This window comes from Marmota marmota, unplaced genomic scaffold (genome assembly GCF_001458135.2).
Source record: "Marmota marmota marmota unplaced genomic scaffold, marMar, whole genome shotgun sequence".
In the NCBI taxonomy this organism is placed as follows: Eukaryota; Metazoa; Chordata; class Mammalia; order Rodentia; family Sciuridae; genus Marmota; species Marmota marmota.
In genome coordinates this window covers 200,813-219,669 of record NW_026000206.1, presented here as the reverse complement: position 1 = coordinate 219,669, position 18,857 = coordinate 200,813, and the positions used below count along the sequence as shown (strand labels likewise).

Genomic DNA, 18,857 nt, shown 5'->3' with positions numbered 1-18,857 from the left:
ATATTTAATGAAATATTACTCAGCTTTAAAGAAGAATGAAATTATGGTATTTGCTAGTAAATGGATGGAGTTGGAGAATATTATGCTAAGTGAAATAAGCCAATCCCCCCAAACCAAAGACCAAATATTTTTTCTAATATGCAGATACTAATTCATAATAAGGGGGGGGGTCACTAGGGAAGAAGAGAGTTACCTTAGATGAGGTAGAGGGAGCACAGGAAAGAGAGGGGATGGTATTGGGGATAGGAAGGACAGTAGAAGGAAACAGACATTATATATATATATTTATGTACATGTTGTAGAATCACCTTGGTTATATATATATANTCAGATGGTTATAAATATAATAATCATATATATATATATATATAAAACCAAGGTGATTCTACAACATGTACAATCAGAAAAATGAGAAATTTTACCCCATCTATGTAAGATGTATCAAAGTGCATAAAGGCATTCTACTGTCATGTATAACTAATTAAAACAAAACAAAAAATTAAAAAAAAATAAATCTAAACAAGAAAATTAGAATATCAACAACTTTCTTTTGGAAGGAGAACCCAGAAAGCAATAGGTATGAGTGTTTTCAATAACCTGGATGTAGTTACCTGAAGAGTATTGATGAAGTAGGCCACTTCTGCTCCCACAACCCGGATGTTCTGGGTAGCCTGGGTGTATCCGGTCCGGGAGCCGCCTTTCCAGTCCACACAGATGCAGTTCACACTTTCTACTTGGATCATGTTCTGATGCAAGAGGTACAAGAAACAGGCACATAATTCAAGACCATTATTAATTGTTTATTAACACATTTGAGCACAGGACAAATCCCCTCCCTGGTCTGTACATTTTTTATCATGTCACTTTTGACCTTAAAGTTAAGAGCAAAAGGCCAAGTCTGTAATGGATAAATAATCCCTCCTAAAGTTTAAAATTGACTCCAACCTGGAAGGGTGGCTATCTCAGGAGCTGGGTTCTTGGGATTTCTACTATAACAGATGTATAGGTTGACAACTGATTCAGACAATAGTATCAGACAAGGCAGATTGGGTGGTCTCATTAGAACATCTTGAATGCCATAATATTACATTGTCTCTTGCCCCCGAGGACATTGTCTGTCTCTCACTGCTGCATGCTCAGGGTCTAGAACAGTTCTTGGCACAGAGCAGGTGCTCAATTAGTAAACAGTGAATGAGTCGGAGGCAGGCAGGACCCCCTACCCCTTAAACACATAAATACATTAAAGGTAAGGGAGTAGGCTTTTTCATGATGAAAATGCTAATTAGAGTTTTGGATGAGGCAATTTCTTTGCACATCACTGAAGTTACCTCCCCTAAAACATAGCCTGCCGGGTATCTACTGGAGAATCCGATAGAGCACAATTATGGTTTCACGAAAAGTAGTTCTGGTAGAAATCGTTTGAGCGTTTGTACATAATCCCAACTTTCCCCGCAAAGAATTTAAGAATAGGGGCTGGTAGCTCAGTGGTAGAGTACCTGCCTTGCATGTGTGAAGCGCTGGGTTCGATCCTCAGCACCACAATGAATAAATAAATATATTGTATCTATCTACAACTAAAAAAAAAAGCTATTAAAAAAAGTATTTAAGAATAATGAAGCAATTTTTGAAATCATCTCCCAACTCTTGTGTTGCAGAAGGGAAAAAAAAAATCTAAAGAAGGAAACTGATTTACTAATGCCATGGTAAAGTATGATAGAGTCAGGACTGGAATCCAGGGCCTTTACCATCAATTTTAATCCACTAATTTTTTTATCATAATGCAACATTATTGCCAAAGACAAAGCAAATGAAAGAAAACAATAATTTGCTCTTGGAATCTTAGAAAAAATGTATTGCAATATCTTAAATTATATTCCCTGCAGTTAAGAATCACATACTTTGTCCTATACTGTTTAAAGTATTTTAGAAAGCAGGCTGTGGTTTTACAGATTATTTCTAAGTGAATGGACTCCAGTGTGCTCATCTAGACAGATTAGCTAAATGCTCTGAGTGAACTCTGTTCTGCCTTTGGCTGGGGTCAGAGACAGGTGGGAAATCAAATGGGCTTAGGAAGGCCTTTGTGTCTTCTTGACACCCCGGAGGAAATGACGACAGCTTTGTGTCATTGCTGCAATAGATACTTGGTAAAGAAAAAGAATAAATATGCAAATAAATGCGTCAATGTTTCGCAGACACTAGCAGTTAATAGGAAAGCTTTTTCTATTTGTCTTTTAAATCTTCATTATCTGGTAACACAGCCAAAGCCAAAGTAAAGAAAACAGGATCACTTCTGCTGAAATAACAGAAGCCAAAAAATGAAAACTCACTGTGCTTTTCCTAGGTACTGCTACCAGAGATGAGAGGAACCAGTGAAAATGGAAGGGAAAGTGTTAGTTTGGGTAAAAAAGAGTTCTTTAGCTCTTTACGTGAAGGTTAAAAGCCAATGAGCACACAGCAGGGATGCATCTGCTAGGCAGCTTCTGTAGCTTGAGTTGTGAAGCCCCCCTGGAATTGCTATTAAATAATCACTTCCTGGAGCCACCAAGTGCCTTCCCATCTCACTGCCCTGACTGTCCCAGGTGCCTCCACCCCACCTTCTCCTGCACCTCCCCTGGGAACTCAGGGTCTGCCAGGGTCACAGGATCCTCCAGGGTGGTGGGGACCAGCATTTGTCCTCCACGGTTGGGGCCAGAGCCTTACTTGCCCCTGAGACAAGGTTCCTGTACAAGTTCACCAGGCCTCACCTTGCACATGTTGGCCAGCCAGTTTTCTTCTCCCTTGTCTGTGAATCCATGAATGATGAAGCGGGTTTTTCTATTTGTTTTGAAATTGGAACTTCTGATGCTTGATGAATCTGCAGTGATTTGCTGTTTGGGGAAGAAAAGTGTTTCAGGCCAAGTTTCTTATAGCCTCCTCTAGAACCATTCAGATGAGGGATCCTTGTGAGTATAAGTTATCCAATGCAGCCACACTATTCAGAGTCATCTCCAAGTTGTTACTGTAAAGGCATCATAAATTTTTTTTTTGGTTGTTTAATTGGGATAAAATGTCTGCTATAATATCAGTGATAAGGTTTATCTCCACATGATGGAGGGTCTTTTCTATGTGCATGAGTGTCAATGTGTGTGTGTGTGTGTGCTTTTGTATGAACATACATGTGCACACACACATACATATGTGATATATATAATCCTCCTATTTGTATTATATCATGTGTATACATATGTGCATTATATAATTATATATATATATATATATAATATACTTGGAAATTTCATAGATATATGCAATAATAGGATATTATATGTATGTGTAATATGAGATTTTTAATCATATATGATTTGTATATATGATATATATGTAAGACATATATGATATTTATGTATATATGTACATATATATATATACATATAGATTATATTTACATATAATCTATATGTATTTTTTGTCCATTGTTTTTGTCCATTTCTTGCTGCTATGATAATTTGATAAATCATAGAAGTTTATTTGTCTCATGGTTATATAGGCCAGGATGTCCAGGAGCATCTTCCCTTGTTGGAATTTGAATTGGCAAGTGAGCACATAAGACAGAGAGCCAGACTGCTTTACCTGGAATCTACTACAAGATAACTATATTAATCCATTTTTGCAGATGAAGCTTTCATGGCCTAATCACTTCTTAATGGTCCCTTTTCTTGATGGCAAATAAATTTTGACATGAGTTTTGGTGGGACCATTCAAACCGTAGTATCCCCCATTACTTAGAATATTTGTTAAGGTGTCCTAGAAGTAATACAAAGCCATGATGAAGTTAATGGACCATTTATAAAGTTAAATAAAATAAAACTTATGCTTGTCTTCCCCAAAATCAACAGAGATGCAAATTCCACTATCTGATTAGTTCTCCTTAGGAGGCTTGAATATTTAGTATCTGTTATGGTTTGGATATCCCCTTCAAAATGTTGATATTTAATTGCCATTGTGATGATGTTAACAAGTGGGACTTTTAAGAGATGTCATGAGGGTTCTACCCTTAGGAATAGATTAATGCCATTATTGTGGAAATGGTTATTGTGGGAGTAGGCTCCTCATAAAAGAAGTTTTCAGCCTGTACCATTCTGTCTCTGTTTAAACATGTACTCTAGCCATGTGATACCTTCTTCTATCTCATGATACAACAATAATAACTTCTGAAGATGTAGATCCTTTGGGGAAGGGAGGGTGTCTGGGGTAATTAATGATGGTGGAATGAGATGATCATTATTATCCAAAGTACAGGTATGAAGACATGAATTGGTGTGAATATACTATGTATACAACCAGAGATATGAAAAGTTGTGCTCTATATATGTAATAAGAATTGTAATGCATTCTGCTGTCATATATAAGTAAAAAAAATGTAGATCCTTGATCTGGGAATTCCTTCTATTTTGTAATTATTTACCCATTCTGTGGTATCCTGTTACAGTACCAGGAATTGGAATAAAACAGGAAATTGGTCCCAGGAGTAGGGTTGTTACTATAAAAATTCCTGAAAATGTGTAGGCTGGTTTGGAACTTAGTAATGGGTAGAAGCTGAAATAATTGGAAGGATCAGGCTAGAAAAATCTTGTTCTAGATTAATGGAGCATAAGAATGGTACTGGTGAAAGGTCTTCAGAAGAGAACAGCTACAGGGGAAGTCAGAATCTTAGCAACTGTGTGACCATGACCAGACTATTGAGAGAAATATGGACAGTAAAGCTCATTCTGATCAAGTCTCAGGTAGAAATAAGGGTCAGGCATTAGAAACTGGTGTAAAGGCCATCCTTATTATATAGCTGCAAAAAAAAAAAAAAACTTGTCTGAATTGTATCCATATCCTAGGACTTTATGGAATACAGAACTTAAGAGCAGTAAATGGCATATTTGGCAGATGAAATATCTAAGAAGGAAAACAATCAGGCTGCTACATGACTGCTATTAACTGCTATATAGGATGAGGATCAAGATGAAATAAATGACTTAAAGATGAAATTCATAGTTAAAAAGGAAGTTGAACAGACAGATTTAGAAAATTTGCATCCTGGGCATGCAGAGAGTGAAAAGGGGTCATTAAGAAGAGCAAAACAAGTATGTAACCAAGTGACCTTTTTTTTTTTTCCTAAGAAGACTATGGATAGAAGAAAGCCAGGTGGGAGTCTTCGGGACAATGGGAAATGATCCCCAAGGCATTTCTCAGAACTTTGAAGCTGTTTCTACCACCCTAATTCTATAGGGGCAAAATGGTTTAGGGTGGGTCAGGGGTGCCCTCCATGGGCTGGCTGCCCAGTGCTGCCTCAGTCTCTGTGCCCGCATTCTACCCCACTGCTCCTCCGCCTTCCCAGCTATGGGTCAAGCAGGCCTAGGTGTGGTTCAGGCCACCTCTACGGAGGGCACACGCAATAAAACGGTGGTGGTGTCCATGTGGTATTAAGTCTTCAGACTTACAGAACACAAGGTCTGTGAGCGATGTGCCTCCACCTAGCATTGGGTGGCCTGGGGCCCATGCAAAGATGGTGACACTGGGGTGGAACCACCACAGAGAAATCCCACGAGGCAATGCCCAGTGGAGCTGTGGGAGTGGGGAAGTCCCAGAGACCTCAGCACTGCAGAGCTCCCAGAATGCATCACCAGCTTGTAAGGATACTAGTCTGAAGACTCCAACCTCTGAGAGCTACCAGGCGAACGGAGCTCTAAAAAGTCATGGGGTGGAAGTCCAAGGCTTTGGAGGCCCAACTCATATACCTGTGTCCAGGAAGAGGCACTCAGAATGAAAGACTAGAGTTTCAAGACAATGTTATTATCACTATAGGGTTTTGGACTTATCTGGGGGCCTTTCACTCCTTTTTCTTGCATATTTTTCTGACTTGGAATGGGGATGTCTCTCTTAGGCCTGTCTTACAATGTATTTTGGTAATAGATAAGCTTGGATTTCACAGGCTCATAGCTTAAGGGATGAATCATGCCTTGAGTCTTACCCGTACCTATTTAGTCTGAACTTTGGAGGTTCGAGTTGAATCAGGAACAAACTAAGACATTTAGGACTACTGGGATGGAATGAATGTATTTTGCATGGGAGAAGAACATGAACTTGGGAGGAACCAGGGCGGAACAGTATGGTTTGAATGTCCCTTCTAAAATGTATGACAGGAGGACTACGCTGTCATGAAGGCATTACTGTGGTTGTGGCAAGAGTGGGAAACTGCAGGAGCGCCCTTTGCAAAAAAGCACAACTTCATCCCACACTCGTCCTTCGTTCTCTCTTCCCACTCTCTCACCAGGTGATGCCCTTTGCTACCTTATGATGCACCAAGAAAGCCTTCTCCAGTCTCCACGCACCACCTGACTTCCCTGCCTCTAATATGAAGTAGACTAGAGACCCCCACCAGAAGACCCCCACCATATTTGTAACATATAAGTTCTTCTTCTTGTCAGAAAGGTTTTTACACAGAATAACAGGGGAAAAAAAACCCACAAAACTCCTGCAGAGGGCATTGTGTTTCATAGATTCCTCTTTTTTGTAAATGCCAGGTTTGGAGAGAAAACAAACAAACTTGTAAAATCTCTGTCTAGTCTAAAAAAAAAAAAGAAAGAAAGAAAATGGAACAAAAAGCACTTCTAATGTAAATCTTTAAGCCCCTCCTCCCATTGGGTATAAAGTTCAAAGAATTTCCATTTTCTTGGTCCAGAGAATGTTTTAGGCAATAGCCCTCTGGACCTTGCAGTCAACAAACCTGCTTTCTGACAGTTCCTTGGATACCAGCTTCTTCTATCCTACATCAGTACTGGGAATCAAATAAATACTGATTTTGTAACACAGTTTACCCAACCTGTTAACCTGTTCTGTCACAGAAGCATGAAATAGATGAAGATAGCCTCAGAACATTAAAAAATGGAAGAGAGTGCTGCAAATAGGAGGATTCTTACTTGATAGCTGTTTGGATTCTCGTTTGTGTAGAGGAGGAAGCGGGTGTTGACAATTCCCGGAGCCCAGGGCAACATTTTCAGGGGTCTTATCAAGGTCCCTCCCCATGGAGAATCATCAGTGAAGCAGCCAAGTCTGTCATAGCAGACTTCTCTTCCTGAAATCACCCAGAAGAGTTTCAAGGATATTAGTTTAACCAGAATGCTCTTTAATGGCGTCGCAGGCAAAATATGTGTCAAATTGCATTTCATGGCAGATCGCCTTCCTCACTCTCCCAAGCACCCTCCCACTCATACTCTCACAAAGCAGCTTCAAAGGTCTATGCCTCTGTGGCAGAAAAGCTGCTGCGCCTCCCTGTACCCCAGGGGACCCCCTCACTGCCCTGTGTCTCTGCTCAGTCCCAGGCAGGGACTCACTTTAGCTTCTTGACCCGGATGTCATCCTTAGGCCACTGGTGCCCAGGAATGGAGCGGCCTGTGTTCTAACTGTGGTGGGGGTGGGCATGTGTTGAGGCTCCTGGCTCCCAGGGGCAGCCCTGTGGCTTTGCACTTTGGGTGGAGAGGTCAAGTTTCATGCAAGGGCCAGAACTCCACATCTCCACCTTGACTTTGCATGTAGGTTTCTGACCTAAATTTGAGCCCCATTGTGGATTCCTGTGATGCAGAAGGTAGGCAGAAACAATCAAACATGTGGGATTTGACACACTGCGGGCTGGCATGCTCCTGCATAGAGGGACAACTCCAGGAGGGCTCTGGAGAGAAGGCCACATAATAGCACTAGTAGGAGTAGTAGCTGTCTCAGGGCTGCATCCCTCGACATCTTCCTATGTGCCAGCTGCTGGGCACCATGAGCCACTCCTCTTACTTAAGAGTCTCAGTTAGCCCAGGAGACGGGTGATGTCATTTCCCCACTTCACAGACAAGACCCGGAAGCAAGGAGGGGCCTGGGATTTTGCTCAGGGTCATGGAGTTGCAGGTGACTCAACCAAGGTTCAAATCCTTCCCTTGACTCCATGCTAGGGCTGCTACACTCAGATATTAAAATTACAAGTCAAGGGGCTGGGGTTGTGGCTCAGCAGTAGAGCACTTGCCTAGCATGTGTGACGCCCTAGGTTCGATTCTTGGCACCACATACAAATAAGTTAAAAAAATTCTTCAACAACTAATAAAAATATTTTTTAAAAAAATTACAAGTCAACTTTGAGCTTCAGTTAAACAGGGAATTTTTTGTCTAAATATGTCACCTATTTGCTCTTTGAATTATTTCCTGCTATCTCAAATTCAGCATCAACGGGCATTATAGATTTTATCCGGCAATCCTGCTTAGATCTTGAGCTCTCAATCCTGCTCCTCTCTGTTTTCCTCCTGACCCCCCTCATGGCTTAAATCCAGCCCCCAAGGCCTTCTGGAGCAGACTAAGCAGTGAGACTCTCAAGTCCAGCTCAGCGCCTTTTCTTACCTGCTACTGCTCCCAGCAGCAGTGCCAGCGACCAGACCAGCAGCATCTGCATGAAGACAAAAACAAGGTTGAGTGTGGCCTAGCGAGGCTTGGAAAGTCGGCTTACCCCACATCACTGAAGTCTTTGGAGAAAACGGGTGAAGTCTAATAAGTCAGCCTGGGAAGCTCGTGCCCCACTCACCATGGCAGATCCGTCAGGTTCCACGGACAGCTGGACAACACCGAAAGGCCCTTTTATAGGCAATCTTATCTTTTTGAGCCATGCCATGGAAAAGTGGCATGAAAAGAGAGAAGGCTCCAAGGTCATATTTCTAATTTTAATCTCAGATAAGCCTGTATTGACAGGGGAGGTGGTTTCCACAGTGCTCATGGGAAGATGAGGAAGTGGCAGGTAGGAAAGTTCTCTTCCGATGTGGTGATGCAGTGCTCAGAATCACTGTCCTGTCATTTGGGGGAAGGATCTGAGTGCTCCTTATCTTGGTTTGTGCTTCTCTGTGCAGACAGGGGAGGGCTGGGATGAGCGTGAAGCCTGACTCTTTGCAGGGACTGGACAGTAGCCTCCTGGAAAGACAACCCTGACACTCCCCAGCTCCTGCAGCTTTCCTGTCCCCTCACCTTCCTCTCAAACAGCTTAATAAGAGAGTCCTTCAAGAGAGTATCCCTTCTAGAAAGGCACTTGGTGACCCATGTTAATACTCCATAGAACTAATGAAGACAGGAGGAAGAGATAAGGCAGGGAAGATAGGAAAATGGACCCCCCAGAGGACGTTCTGGGCTGGGCAGCAGAGCAGCAGCATACGTGACTTGGAGTCCATCGCCTCTTCAAAAAAGGAAAAATGCCTGGTCAGTATTTTGATTGGAGTAAAGGCTACATAAATACCTTGTGACACTGAGTGCCTTACCCAGAATTGAGCAGGGGCCTGACTTCCTTAAACCTATACATCCAACAGCCGGGCACGGTGGTGACACACACCTGTAATCCCAGAGATTCGGGAGGCTGAGGCAGGAAGATCATGAGTTCAGAGGCAGCCTCAGCGACAGCGAGGCACTAAGCAACACAGTGAGACCCTGTCTCTAAATAAAATACAAAATAGGGCTGGAGATGTGATTCAGTGGTTAAGTGCCCCTGAGTTCAATCTTGCTTACAAAAACAAAAACAAAAACAAAAAAACCTCCCCAAACAAACAAAAAACCTATACATTCATATAAACCCCTAGGCAATAGCCATCCATGGGCATATGGGCATCCCTCTCTTGGGACCCCCTGCCTCCTTTTCAGGACCTCTGCTTTCTTTCCATTACTCTAATAAATCCTGTTACTTTGCTCTCCTCACCCTTGCGTTCGTGGATTTTATTCTTTGAATTCATGAGACAGAGAACCTATCTGATATCCATGTTACACTAATTTATTTCTCAAAAGCATGTAGGAAAGGTAACAAAAGGAGTTGGGGGTATTGCTGAGAGAACAGAGGTCTGGTCAGTGATCCCAACATTGGATGAAACTATGAGCAAGAGAGAAAAATAGAAATCAACCTGGAAAACAAAATGATCTGGGAAAATTACTCTGAAAGAACAGTGTTTGATAGAAAAGAACTGAGACTTTTTAGTTAGTGGTAGATTGGTTAGTTGGCATTTTTTTTTTTTTGAGACTGCCTGGGACATCATAATGTTAAGATACAGAATCATTCAGCCTTAGGCAGTCCCAGATTTAGATTCAGACATATGAAATTGCCCCTTGCGTAGGTCCAAGATGAGCAGATAATAATTCAGTCTTCTGACCAAATTTATAGGTACAAAAAAAGCAACATTTTTTTTTTTTTTTACAAGGATAGTTCAAGAATGTTTGGTAAGGAAAATGTTAAACTAGGAGCAGAAGATGGGGAAGGAATGCATGGCTGGGTGCCCTGGGAAATTCCTGCAAAGTCCTCCCAGTGCCATGAGAGTCTCTTCAGGAAGTGCTGTCTAGCCCTTCTTTTGATATGAAAGCTTGGTCCTTGTTCCCATGCAATAACAAGGAGGAGGTTTTGAGAAAGAAGAAAGGAGCTAGTGGTGGGTCGTAAACCGAGGGGGGCTGAAATTCTCTGGGCCCTGTTGTCATGACTGAGCACCCAGCCCAGGGCTTGTTTCACGGCAGGCCACCAGCACTCTCTTGTTGAATGAATGAACAAATAAAAAGGAAATGAAATTGAAAAGCCTTTTATTTTCCACAATTGCAACAATCAAATCTGCCAACACAATCTCACAGTAAAGGACTTTAAGCAAAAACTTTTTTTACTCAATTAAGCAAAAACTAACCAACCAACCAAAAAACAAAACACAACAAACAAAATTGAAACATCTCTCCACAAACCTCCAAGAACCAAAGTCTTGCATCTCTGCAGCATTCATGCATGGTATTGCTACACTGATGTTACAGTCATATCTGTGTCATTCAAGTGTATCACGAAGGATTTTATACTTGGGGAGAATTACTATGTCATATGATATTTGTAAAGTGGCATTTTAAATGAAGCAAAATTTAACCCATATGGAGGGTGGCCTTTCTTTACATATGACCAACAGATTTAAGACCAAATTCACCAAATTTTAGTCACAGTTAAGCCCATACTGATAGAGGAGGTGAAGTTTTCCACAGTGCTCCTGAGATGAGAAAACAGCAGGTGTGAAAAGTTCTCTTTCGTGTTGTTATACAATGCTCAGGAGCACCGCCACTGTAGAGACTAGCGGCTATGGGGAGTCATTCTGTAAACTGAAATAGGTTCACATTTTAGAACATTTGGGAAAGATTCAATTTTCTACATCCACAAAACCCGGGAAGGGAATGGGACACGAGCAGCAGTCTATCATGTCAGCCGCACATGAGTGACTTCCCCTCAATCCAGTCCTGCTAAACTCAGTGAGTCATGAAATTTTATCAGCCATGCTGTTGTATGCAGACCTCTGTGTGCCGCTGTCTGGGGGTGTCGTGTAGGTAGTCTTGGGGTGTCTGTGTAGGTAGTCTGGGGTGTCTGGGTAGGTAGTCTGGGGGTGTCTATGTAGGTAGTCTGGGGGTGTCCGTGTAGGTAGTCTGAGGCAGAGCCTGCAGACAGCTTCCTACTGGGAGCAGAACTAGATGCTCCTCCCCCACCCACCTTACAGGGAGATGGGGCCACGTGGCCACTTCTGGTGAGTCATGGAAGTGCATGGATGCCCCCCAGTTCCAGTTCTAATCCTAAAATCCCACACATGGTCCTCTGTGCTTTGATGTCTTGAGGCAGACAAGTACCACTACCCTGAAGACCATGTGCTGAAGCTGGCAGAACCCCAAGATGGAAGGGGCCTGCTTAGAGGAAAGCCTCTCACCAACTAAAACACAAATTTTGGATTTTATCAGAGCAAGAAATAAACTTTTATTATTTTAATCCACTGAGATTCAAGGCCATAATAGTTACTATTGTTAACAAATAGAGATTATTTACTGCATCTCTTAAAGTCATCATGGTTCTCTGACTTCCATGAACTATTTAGGTACCAAAAATCCCATCCTTGACTACAAATTTCAACATGAGATTTGGATGTTATTTATATACAAGAGTCACACTTTGAAATAATTTTTCCTGTAACACTTGGTTTTCAAAATCCCCTTTCCTGCCATTTCCCAAATTTAAAAAATCTGGCTCCTCCCACCATATTAGTAGAATTTTAATTACAATATTCATTTTCTAGTTCATCACTTGATGGGGACCATTTGCCTCACAGGCTGCCTGAGGTCATAGGATAGCACAAAATTTAGTGAAAACTCACCCCCTGTTGCCTGGTGCCTTTGCAGCGATTGACAGGAAGGTGCAGCAGCTCAGTGCTATGGATGCACAGGAGGCTCTCAAATACCAGAGGGGACTGAAGGTACCTCCCAAACCTTGCTTTCCACCAGCCTCAGACACTCGCCCTAAAGGTCTTGGGGTTGCAGATTCAAAGGTCAGACTAGAGTAGGGCGACAGACTGGGGCGGCGCCCCCTCAGACACCCACCCCATGGCATTGCAAGCTGAAAGAGCTCCCACTGAAAAATAATTCCGTGTTTCCTGGGTTCAATAACACAGACTCAACTTTGACACAGAGACCCTAGACACTTAAAAATAATAATGCCAGACTTGGAAGTTCCTAGTCAAATTTGCCTCGAAGAGGAGGTAAATTTGCAGAGGAGGTAAATTTTCACTTAAGTAATATTCTGATTCTGGCAACATTGTGATAGCAATCTCCAGAGGGAAAGAAAGGCCCTGGAACACCTGTGTGGCCAGATAACCACACGTTACACAAACTGGGTCTCATTTACTTAGCCTTCAAGGGCCTGTCCTGTCCTCCCCTTATCTAGCTCAGCTGCTGCCAGGGCTCTCCATGGGAAGGAGGACATGTTTTCCTGAAGATCCCAAAGTTCCCTGAGCAGAAAAATGCTGTGATGACAGGGATTGGTATTGCTTCACACCTTCCAGAACAACCATGTTGCCAAATGTGAGGGTCTAGCTCACTCAGAACTGAGGAGTACAACAGAATTATAATCAGCCCTCCAAAATTTACTTACATTTTTTTTTGCATCTAATCTGTCCTCAAACTTGTGGAAGGTTTAGCTACTTTTCTTATGAAGACAGTGAAACTCAAGAGAGTGTAAGCAATGTGCCTGGGGACACACAGTTGGTAAGAAGCGAGCTCATTTGGAAGCACAAATTCTTTTCACCAGCTCTGAATGACTTGTTTTTGTCAAGACATAGAAAGTCACGTTCTCCCAGGGTGTTAGTCTAGAGTTGATCTAACAGATGGTCAAGAATGAGTGCAGTGGAAGGTGTTCATATGGGTGTGTGGACATCTGTTCAAGACTCAGTATCTGATTTGCAAAACAAATTGACACTCATAATTTATTATTATTATTACTTTTAATTAATTTATTAATTAATTTTTGAGACAAGTGCTCACTAAATTGTTTAGGGCCTCACTAAGTTGTTGCTGAGGCTAGTCTTGAATTTGCAATCTTCCTGCCTCTACCTTCCAAATCTCTGGGATTACAGGCATGGGCCACGATGTCCAGCACACACAAATATTTTGGATAATCTGTTTTTAGATTTAGTTGTGTTTCCTTCCCTGCCACTAACATAGTAAATGGAAATTTCATCAGTAAAAATTAAACTTCTGAGATATTGAATATGACAATCATTTCTTACCTGGGCCATCACAGTAGTCTCCTACCTGTTCTCCTTGTCCTCAGATAGTTCTCTCTGTGTCTGTCCTGTACACACTGCCAGGCAGTTCTAAAATCCTTCCTCCCTACCCTCCTCCCCCCTCCCTCCCTTCCTTCCTTCCTCCCTCCCTCCCTTCCTCCCTCCCTCCCTTCCTTCCTTCCTTCTTTCCCACCACCTCACCCCTTTATCTCTACTCATCTGGTATCAGGCTAATGCTCATCTTATAGGATGAATGTGAAAGTCCTCTCCCCTCTTAAATTTTCTTTAACAGTTTGAGAAGAATTAATGTAAGTTCTTATTTAAATAGGTGGTAGAATTTAACAGTGAAACTATGAAGCCATGGGTTTTTCTTTGTTGGAAAGGTTTTAATACTGATTCACTTTCCTCATTCATGGATATTTAGATTTTCTATTTCTTCCTTTTTCAGTCTTGGTAGGCTGTATGTGTCCAGGGATTTCTCATCCATTCCTGATGACCAATTTATTGGTATGTAATTTTTAATGGTAGTCCCTATGATGCTCTTTATTTCTGTGGTATCAGTTTTCACCTGTGATTTTATCTATTTCAATTTTTTCTCTTTTTCTCTGGTCTACTTGCTTGTTGGCTGCTTTCGCTTTTCTTTTAAAAAATCAATTATCACATAATTGATCCTGTGTATTTTTTGTTATTTCATTTATTACTCCCCTGATATTTACATTTCCATCCTTCTACTAATTTGGGATTTTGCTCTTGTTTTTCTAGTTCCTTGGAGTACATCATTAGGTGGTTTATTGGTGATATTTCTTCTTTTTTGATGTAGGTAATTATTACCATGAACTTCCTTCTAAGAATGACTTTGGCTGTATCCAGTAGGTTTTGAAATGCTGTACTTCCATTTTCATTTGTCTGAAGAAATTTTTAAGTTCCCCTTTAACCCCTTCATTAAACCACTGGCTGTTCAGGAGCAGATTGTTTAATTTCCATGTATGTATAAAGTAACCAAATTTCCTCCGGTTGTTGATTTCTACTTTTATGTCATTGTGGTTAGAAAACATAATTGAAATTTGAGGACTGAGGCTTTCTGGTGACCTAAAATATGATCTGTTCTGGAGAATGTTTCATGTGCTGTTGAGAAGACCAGAAAAGACAAACCCACAGCTAACATCATGCTGATTGAAGAAACGTTCAAAGCTTTGCCTGTAAAGTCTGAGACAAGAGAATGATGTCCACTTTCCCCAATTCTATTCACCTAGGGGAAGCCCTAGCCAGGACAATTAGGCAATAGAAGGAAATAATAGAAATCTAATTTGGAAAAGAAGAAGTCCAACTCTCCCTGTTTGCAGACAACACAATCTTATATTTCAAAAACCCCAAAGACAACACCCCAAACTGTTCAATCTAATAATTAATTCAGTAAAGGTGCAGGATACAAGTTGATATACAAAATTAGCAGCACTTTTATACACTAATAGTGCACTATCTGAAAAAAAAATCAAGAAATTAATCCCATTCACAATAGTTTTTTTTTTTATTTAGGAATTAATTTGACCATGGAAGAGAATGATCTCTACAAATCTTGAATCTAGTTAACCAGTCAGTGGAATAAGGACATACCTTCTGTTTTAACTCTATAAGGAAAGTAATTTTGAACAATTTTTTGTTCTCTTTTCCTGCCTTTTTTTTTTTTTTTGGCCTGTTACTGTTTACAAAGTCAAACCCCTTCTTCAATTCATTGGAGCTCTTATTTCAAGTAATAAGATATTATTCAAGAATTGCAAATAGAAGCTATTTAGGTATTTAAATTGTTTTCATATTTTTCTTTTTATGCTATATAAATAATGGGCAAAAATGTTAATTTTTTACTTGCTAGCATTTGATAAGTCCACTTTCATATTTCTCCCAGCTATCCTTTGGGTATTGAGTGTGTGTTATGTATGTCTGTACATGTATACGTATCTATGTAAGTGCTATGGGAGTTTGGGGAGAAAAGAAAGTAACTTTGCATAGACTTGTTACATGAAACAAGGCTGAATTCAAGCATCCTGGGTCAGGAATAGAAAGACTGCCCGAAGGCTGTGGAGTAGTGCGGTAGATCAAAAGTAAGCCCTGGGAGGTGGGTGTGGTGCTGTGCACCTATAGTCCCAGCGACCTGAGAGGTGGGAGTGTAAGGGGACAAATAGATGAGGATGGTGGGAACACAAGGTTAAGAGAATAATTCTATAAATGAGCCCATTGTTCTGACTCTCCACATGGTTTCTTTGCCAAAAAGCAATCTGCCTGAAGCACCACCTGGCCTGAGGGGACAGGAAATGTCACATTCCTCAACAAACTGAGGCAGGGGCAGAAGGTCTGGCAGTCAGTGTAGGTAATGGATGATGGGGGCTGAGCAGACCAGGGGCAGTGGGTTGCTAACAGTTAACCTCTGATCACGCTTCCCTGGAGTTGCTAAGGATTACCCACTGTGCTGGTCCTTCCTGCCCTTAGACACACAGACACATGGAGAGGAAACAGAAGGTGAGGGGTGTTTGGGGGTCTTTAGAAGAGCAAGACACATCCACTTCCATGGGCACGCAGACTTGGGCCGCCTTCCTTCCAGAGAAGTCTGCTACCTCTGTCCTCTGTCTCTTTTTAAATAAAACTTGTTTTCTACGCTTGCCTCAGTGTTTCTCAAGTATTTAATCTTCAAGAACCTGTTCCTTATTTCTAGCATTGGTATCAGGAGGATCACTTGAGCTCCAGAGTCTGAGGCCAGCCTAGGCAGCACAGTGAGACCATGTCTTAAAGAAATAAAAACAAAAAGCAAAAGGAAGAGAGGAAAAATTTGATTGCTAAAGTGTTGTTGGGAGGGAAAAACCTAGATCCAGCACTAAGTAGCCTGGGACCTGAAGCTGTTGCTAATTAATGTCATTTCAATAAGCCAGACCAACAATGTAAGGGTCCGGCGAACGTCGGAGGAAGAGACCACCAAGAGACCGCGGCTCATGCAACAGCAAAAGGGGTTTATTGAGGATCCAATCCAGCGCACTGGGGCTCCGTGCTCACTCAGGAAGGGAGAGCAGCCCAGAGCCCAGAGCAGGGGTTGAACAGTGCTTAAGTACACTTTTTGGGGAGGGCAGGGACTTTACATACATCACAGTCTCCTTTAACAAATCATCATACACCGCAGGAAAATCAAACAACAATTCCTAAACATGATTAGTTCGTTCATTGGCGGGAACAGGTTGGGTGGGAGTGATAGGTGAGTTCTAAGGGAGGAGGTACATTCAAACTGATTGGTTTAGGCCCTGCGATGCCTACGTGCAAGGCCGCACAGGGTCCTAGGTTATTAAACAACCAGATGGTGAGGGGAATATTTACTGGGCAGTTCCGGGTATTGTCCTAACAGCTACAGGAATTTCAGGTTTTGGGGGTGTAGCATAGGAACTTAACAATACCTGGTCCTTTACTTTTTAACTCAGGCCTTGCAGCTTAGAAACTTTACAATGCCGGTCTTTTACACTTTAACTTCAATTTCTTTTACCCTTACAAAGCAAGTTATGTAACCTTTTTGTGTTTCAGTTGCTTCATCTGAAAATGGGAACAATAAAAGTAGCTAGATAAGAGGGTATAGTCAGAATTAAGTGAGTAACTGTGTATGAAGCACTTAGAATAGTGCCTGGAATGCTTTAAGCACAATGTAAGTGTTGGAAAAAATAAAAACATGGAGTTAGCAGCCAATTTCCTTCCAAAAGTCCCCTCTTACAGAAGTAGCCTGAACCATAGAGTCGAATTCAATGGTTTTTTTACACCTAATCTTAGAGAAAATAAATATGGTCCAGTAAGAAACATTCTGGATATTACATACTGAAAGTATATCATTTAAATATGGACTTGTCTTTCTTTTCAAATTGACATAGAGTTCTTATATTAAGAGGAGTTTTAAAAACTTGATTTAGGGCTTTAAAAATAGAATTTTAAAAAAATGTATTATGTTCAGAAATAGGTAAACATCTTGAGTAAAAATTTCATTTAAGATAAGTAAAGCCACATGCAAACACTTCATTACGATGAAAATGATTATACTTCTTAACAAGGGTATTTTTAATGGATGTATTTTAAATTAAATGATTTTAGATTCCTTTTTCCATCTTCTACTCAAGTAAATCTGCAGGTAACACTGTTATTCATTGATTTTGTTATTCAAATTCATCATTATAATGAGGTACTCGAAGCAACTATAATTGTAAATATTTGTTAAGTACTAGAGCACTCACATGTATTGAGCATTGTCACAAACTCTTTGCAGAGAAACAGAGGGATTTAAAAAATGCCATCTGTACACTGAAGATGCCAGAGTTTACATGCCTCACCCAGGCCTCCATCCTTGAATCTGTGTTCATGTACGAATCTGCCCACTTGCTGTGGCCCATTGGAAGATGATGAACACCTCAACTGTGACATGACTAAAAGTAACCATGTGACTTTCCTTCCCAACTCATTTCTCCCAAAACATTCCCTCTTTCAGCCAATGGAGCTCCATCTTTCCCACCAGAAGGAGGACCAGGAGGACAACTCCTTCTCATGTAGGCATCCATTTCTCCTTCACCTGGTCCAGGCACTGAGCATGCTGACTCCCTCCTATGCCCAGGTGTGGGCCCTTATTTACTTGCAATCAGCATGTTCCACTTTACTCATAACAGGCCAATCAGAGGGTATTTCAGGAGTTTTATCAGGGAAGATGGAAAAGGAGATGCACTTTCTCTCTCTTACTAGCTCCCTCTAAGTGGGAAGTAACCAGCTTTGATATAAAACATCACCAGACATAGAAGAGCATGGAAAGAGAAAGAGGTCATTGGGCTGCTGCATCAATAAAAAACAGGGACTTTCCAGTTGCATAAGCCAGTACATTTCTTTGTTGTTGAAGCTACTGTGGGTTAGTGCTTTGGTTTGTGAAAGAGAAAGCATCCTATTTGACTCAGACTGATGGCTCTTCATGCTCAACCTGAATGTATTTTGGTAAAACATGGAATGAAAGGCCTTTTCAATTTCTCATATTTTCATACCGCCGTGTCTTTGCCTATCTTGTTCCCTCTCTCTGGAGTGTCTTTGCCTCTGTCTTTTATTGGCAACTCCCTACCTATCTTGTAAGACCTAGCACAGGTATCCTTTTCTCTTATAGGATTTTATTTTTTCTGACATAGCCTAATTTAAAAAATCTGACATTAGTGGATTCCATTAATGTGATGTTTACCAATGTAACCCCTTTAAAGAGTTTCAGAATGGGATAAA

General features: G+C 41.2%; 1 protein-coding gene across 3 annotated transcripts in view; it reads right to left on the bottom strand.

The window, feature by feature from the left end:
* Positions 1 to 18,857, bottom strand: part of LOC107152947 (pancreatic triacylglycerol lipase) — a 50,393-nt gene that overhangs the window by 20,147 nt on the left and 11,389 nt on the right. The window contains exons 1-5 of one of the 3 annotated variants that reach the window (XM_048791268.1): positions 8,585 to 8,659; positions 8,404 to 8,449; positions 6,948 to 7,102; positions 2,745 to 2,867; positions 612 to 746 (exon numbers count right to left, since the gene is read on the bottom strand). In XM_048791268.1, coding sequence (XP_048647225.1) covers positions 612 to 746; positions 2,745 to 2,867; positions 6,948 to 7,102; positions 8,404 to 8,449; positions 8,585 to 8,587 — 462 coding nt within the window. In that variant the 5' untranslated portion in view covers positions 8,588 to 8,659. Of the gene's footprint in view, positions 1 to 611; positions 747 to 2,744; positions 2,868 to 6,947; positions 7,103 to 8,403; positions 8,456 to 8,584; positions 8,660 to 18,857 lie in introns of those variants that run through there. The other 2 variants (XM_015498469.2, XM_048791267.1) reach the window with 2 other exon arrangements.